At 38.4% G+C, this 6000-nt stretch overlaps 1 protein-coding gene across 1 annotated transcript in view; it reads right to left on the bottom strand.

Moving 5' to 3' along the window:
• The window catches only part of LOC100540219 (laminin subunit alpha-3), a 66304-nt gene that overhangs the window by 42455 nt on the left and 17849 nt on the right, over positions 1–6000 (bottom strand). Inside the window, exons 16-18 of the mRNA XM_031552836.1 lie at positions 4162–4306; positions 3284–3424; positions 2634–2798 (exon numbers count right to left, since the gene is read on the bottom strand). Of these exons, the coding sequence (XP_031408696.1) occupies positions 2634–2798; positions 3284–3424; positions 4162–4306 (451 nt within the window). The remainder of the gene's footprint in view (positions 1–2633; positions 2799–3283; positions 3425–4161; positions 4307–6000) is intronic.

Here is a 6000-nt window from a genome sequence, read left to right as displayed (position 1 = left end):
AAAAAAAAAAATCACAATCACATAAATGCTGCTCTTCCCCAGACTACAGAACAAATTTGGCTCATCAAAAACAGATATCAGACTGATAATTAAATTGTTCGTTTATACCCAATGAACAGCCATGGATAAGGCAAACTAACCATGTCTGAATGTGAGTCTCATTGGCTAACTCATTTTCCTAACTTGCTGATATGAATCCAAACAGGAAATCTTTGTTCCACTTTGTAGATGATACAATTTCTACTGGCATCAGCTCTATTGTAAGAAGATAACAGACTATTGTTGCAGGCAGAGCTGAAACCACCTGTCTTTTGGATCAGCTATAGAAGATCTCAAAAGGCCTCAAACCAAAGCCAGATTAACATTCCACTGCATAAAACAAAGAATTAGGCAAGCATGTTTGAATCATCTGTCAAGGAGCTTCTCTGGGTTGTACGAGAAATTCTATTTAAAATATACTATCTAGAGACAAAGAGATACTTTAGGCAGAGCCTAAACACTTCTTGTTCTAAGAGGAGCTTGCTATAAAGTTTTATGGGTGCTAGGTGAAACACAAACCTTGGAGGAGCTAGTAGGGGCTTCTTATGTCTTGATCTCTCCAACACCCATGTAGGAGCCTTTGCAGTCTTTGTGATGGAGAATATTGCATTCAAAAATCTCCTGTTTCCATTACCAGCTTCTCCTTCGCATGCAGCAACTGCTAACACTTTAAATTTTCCTTTCTCTCTTACAATTATGGGAAAAGATGACATCATCAAATCCACTACATAAATATGAGAGAATTTTATGCCTGAAGTGTATACAGGAAATTTATAAACTTCCCTTTGGAAGTGTGCTCTCCATACAGAATTAAGAATAAAGATTTTCCAGCTACTTTGAAAGGGAATGATCAAAATCAGAAGCAGCACTTACCAGAATTGAAAATATTTTGCTAACTTTTGACTTTGGCTAATAAATTCTACACCATAAGCTGTAAGTGAAATATGTGAAATTTGACTCTCGGTTCTAGAGATGTGAGAAATTCATTTCTGAAGAAAAAATGAGCAGATATATGCCACAGATACAGTACTTTGTTTTCAAACCTTTCTTGCTTGCTTTTATAACTTGTGTTTGTTTTGACATGTGAAAAATTGCTTTGCTAGGTTATAGTGCTCTGCAGGTAGACACCAGCATTTGCTCTATTTGCTTCTATATATATTGATGAATTACAGACAAAACAGACATGGCATGCCTGGTTTGATACTGTGACATAGAATACAAAAATCATAGCACTGTTCTTTGTAGCTGTGTTTAAAAGCAATAATAGATCAATTTACATTTTGTAATGGGAACAAGAAGTTTGTTTGGATTAGCACTATAGTAGATGAAGTATGCTTCTTCATGAAATTACTCCAGAAAATTGTTTTTAGACATTGCAGCAAGAAGCCTTATAAAATAAAGTTTCCATGTGTTGTTCAACTGAAAGGTATTTATACCTAAGCTCAGGAGAACAGGATGAAAAACACTGGTCTAGTCCTTAAAATGGGGACTACAGAGGAACTTGAAAAATTGTTTCCTATTTAATACTATCATGCCTTTCTCATTGTTTTCTCATATGTGATATCAGAGCTGCAACTGAAAAACCTATATGTCCTACAACTGGTTAGCAACTGTAGACTCTTGCAGTTGCACACTGTTGCACAAAGAAGGCAGTCAGGCCTTTCAGCCTTTGAGCCACAAGCAGCAAAACCCTCCAGGTTCCAGTCTGCTATGCTGATACTTATTAACAGTGAGCAAGGGTCTGCCTCTATCTATGAGCAGAACTAGAAGCAAGCAGTAGAAAGAATACAAACATGAAAAAGAAGGTGTTGTGCTTCCCTTCATGGAAACTTCATCTGACAGAGACAACAAATGTACAATTTATGAGCAAGAAATGTAGAGCTGATGTAATGCAGCAACCAAGTAACACAAGCTTCAGCCTTTCAATCCCTCTTCTCAACAGCCTTTCCACCAACATATTAAAAGAGAAGGGTTTTTCTTCTTTTTTCTTGGTTTGTTTGTTGTTGTTGTTGTTTTTTCTTGGCTGCTGAGTATTTTATTCTTTGCTTAGCTTTTATTCTTTTGGAAGTCTGCCCAGGAGGGGATAACTCTAGGGCATGGGTGTCCAACATTCTGGCTTGCCTAGGCTGCATTGAATGAAGAGGAATTGTCTTGAGCCATGTACAAAATATAATACAGTTAATGTACATAAGTAACAAGTCTTTTTTTTTTATTATTATTTTAATAAAATATTAAAAAAAAAGGACAACAAAAACATAAAATTAGCGAGTTGGACATGTATGCTCTAGAGAATCTAAACTATATTATGGCACACTGGCAAGCTCTGTGTGTTCTGAGTTTCAGGGAAGTACCTTAAGGTACCAGCTCTCTAAACCACAGTTTCTTATCATGCTTTTCACAACCTTCTACTCAGAAGTCACATTACAATTTCTGGCATTTCAGGAAAGGCAGATAAGAATCTAGTGAGGGAAGAGAGAGAAGAGTCTCCAAGGAATACAAAGAGACTCTATATCAACAATGCTGACACACACACAGAAAAACAAAAGTAAACTAAAGAACAGTTTATTAAAACAGTGGAGTCATGTGTCATTTACCTTCTCTCCCAGGTAAGATGGTGGTGCTTTCCAGTACAAACTACGCACTGAAGCAGGCAATTCTTGAACATCAGCCACCACACTATTACTGACTGGATTGAAAGTGACAGGAATGTCAGTATTTTCATCCATTGCCTCCAAGCGCCAGTTTCTCATGTCCACAAACTGAAAATATATAAAAGGAAATAAAAGTTTGTTTCATCTTCTATTAAGCTTAACTAACATTATAACATAGGGAGGAAATTGTTTAGACTGTGGCTCTTGTTTCATTAAGGACTATACAACCTGTTATTTATTATTACACTGGGGAAAAGAAAGTATAATGCCTATCTACCAGAACATCTCAGAGTTGTGAGATGAACAGATAGATAGGTTTTCAAGAAGAATCTCCAGTAACCCTTTGATGAAATCTTCTAAACATCAATTCAAGTTTGCTACAAAAAAAGGGAAAAGGGCCATTTCAACTAAAAGGCACATTCAGACTCTACCTAAATTTAATCATGATGCACCAAATCTGCACCATTGCTTACAGAACATTTCTTATCCTTTACAACTAATAAAAAATATTTGCAATTTTGGAAGAAATCTGGCATTTCCATAATGGAATAAGTGTAGATTCATGACAGCAAAGAAAAAAATATCAAATACACCTTGGTTCGACGGCGATTTGTGCTGCGACAGCTGCTTGTTACTCCAAAACAAAAACAAGTGGTGCATCCCCTGGGATTAGAAGGGTCCAGATAAAATGATCCAGGTCGGCAAATATCACATTCTGCACCTTCAACATTCTCCTGTTGAAAGAATTCTCAGAGTTTTCCTTTTGATTTTGGTAAGGCCCCCAAAATCTCCTGCACATAAAACAAATCTTCTGAGAGAATATTTATTTAAGTGCATGGAAACATGAATGAAACGTGATTGTCTGTATATTCCATATTCCAAATACAAGTAGAACTGACTTATTTGAGACTATCTTAGTTATGAGCTGTCTTTACATTCTATAAAGTTAACCGCTGAATAATACCTATTAGTCAGAGACAGCTGGTTACTTCCCTGCCAAAACCCTCCTGCTGGTTTTTTGAAACCTACGATATAAAAGGTCACTTGTGAAAGTTCACATTTATCATATCTAATTATGCAAATCAGAACAAAAGATTTCCTGGATACAATGCTGTAGTGAAATGTCAACTGATATAACATAGCTAAAAAAAGCCTGGGACCTGGTTAACGTCCAAAAGCTGAGATGCAGATACATAGAGCAGATCTGCGCAGGGTACAGACTGCTTCAGTAAATCAATGAACATCTTGGTTGAATTGCTGTAACATCCTGTAAAAACTAAGATGAATTGTAAAACTGACAGATACTGAACTCATTTAAATAAATGCAAATAATCTGCACATACAAGGTGTGCTTTTCTACAGCTGAATTTAATTCTTAATGATCAACACACACTATTCGCCCTTTAATCTGAAATAACCACTGATGTGCAAACAATGCCTATGAATGCAGAAATAATTTGATTTATCTGACCTTGCAGAGACAAACTCCTGTTCGAGGATCACAAACATCTGGTTCCGTTCCATCTCTGTTACAATTACATGGTATGCAGTTTGGGAAACCGTAAGTACCTGGAACACACTGATCACACTGCCGTCCTCTTATTCCTGGTTTGCATCTTTATCAAACAAAGAAACACGCAGGAGGGAATCAACAAGAGAGGCAGGAACAGAAAGTGGGAGGCTGGTGGCCTTTTGAGGCAATCGCATGGCTATGAAAAAACTTTGAGTTTCATGAAGAAACAGCAGCAGATTAGTACTGCTCTCAGTTAAATGGTGAGAAGAACTGCAACATTTTATAGTGGTCATGGAATTTATGAAGGGATTTGGTTTTGAAAGATATAAAAGCTCACAATGGAATGAGAATTCTGCAGCAAATCAGTGTTTACATCACAGAACTACTCTATACAACAAAGGGTGAAACATGAATATTGTATACAGATAAGAGCACCTGGGAGATTTATAGCTGGAGGATGTGACTGGGCATTTCCCAAGGCACTCACCTGCTAACAAAAATGTGGAGAATCCCAGTCCCAGAATAATTATGGAGACATCAACTTGACACAAGTCTTGTGTTAGTTTGCAACTGTTCACAAGGGATACAGTGATGGCTGAATCTCTTGGATTTCACAGAATCATAGAATAGCTTGAGTTGGAAGGGACTTCAAAGATCATCTAATTCCCACCCCACTGTCATGGGCAGGGTTGCCAACCAACAGAATCAAACTGCCCAGGAACACATCGAGCCTTGCCTTGAATGCCTCCAGGGATAGGGCATCCACAACCTCCTTGGGCAACCAGTTCCAGGGCCTTGCTATTCTCTGAGCAAAGAATTTCTTTCTAAGTTCTAATCTAATCCACTCCCCCTTGTCCTATTACTATCTACATGCATAAAAACTCAGTTTCCTTCCTGCTTGTAAGCTTCTTTCAAGCATTGGACGATTGCAATGATGTCCCCCCAGAGCCCTCACTTCTCCAAACTAAACAATCCCAACTCACTCAACCTTTCACCATAGGAGAGGTGCTCCAGTCCTCTGATCATCTTCACGGCCCTCCTCCAGACCTGCCCAACAGCTCTGCCATGCTGCTTCTACTGGGAGTCCCAGGCTGTGACACAGTGCTCCAGATGGGGCCTTATAAGGGCCAAGTAGAGGGGGACAATCATCTCTCTCCCTGCTGTCCACCCTTCTTTTGATGCAGTCCCAGTTACTGTTGGCCTTCCAGGATGCAAGAGCACATTGCTGGCTTATATCTAGCTTTTCCTCCACTAGCGCCTCCAAGTCCTTATCCACAGGGTTGCCCTCATCTCCTAGTCTGTACTTGTACCTAGGATTCTTGTACCTGAATTAAGTTCAACACTTTGCACTTGGCCTTAGTGAACCTCATTACGTTTTTGAGGGCCCGCTTTTCAAGGGTTTACTTGAGTGAGGTATATGTGATGCAAAAGACACCAAACTACGAAGACAAGGCTTGAGAAAACCTAAAATATCTTTCTGTGGCAGCCTTCCTCCTGCCTTATGGACAAACTTTTACAGACTGATAAGAGCAATGAAGTTGTAGGTCTGATGATCTTTTTTCCTTCTGTTTATACTAACTTGCTTGCTCCTGTAATATGACCTTAATAGCCTAAAGATTTCAAGATAGTAAATTCCTACTTATAAAGAATGTCTTTCATCACCACCATCAATATCTCTATGTTTTGGTTGTGACAACATCATTCTTATAACAATCAGAGATTTGATAGTTTCCTTTGGTTCTCGGCACCAAATTTATACATGCACTACACTACAAACATATGGAAACAAACAGTTAA

This window comes from Meleagris gallopavo, chromosome 3 (genome assembly GCF_000146605.3).
Source record: "Meleagris gallopavo isolate NT-WF06-2002-E0010 breed Aviagen turkey brand Nicholas breeding stock chromosome 3, Turkey_5.1, whole genome shotgun sequence".
Lineage (NCBI taxonomy): Eukaryota > Metazoa > Chordata > Aves > Galliformes > Phasianidae > Meleagris > Meleagris gallopavo.
The sequence above is the reverse complement of the archived record's forward strand: the minus strand, read 5'-3'. Positions and strand labels throughout refer to the sequence as shown.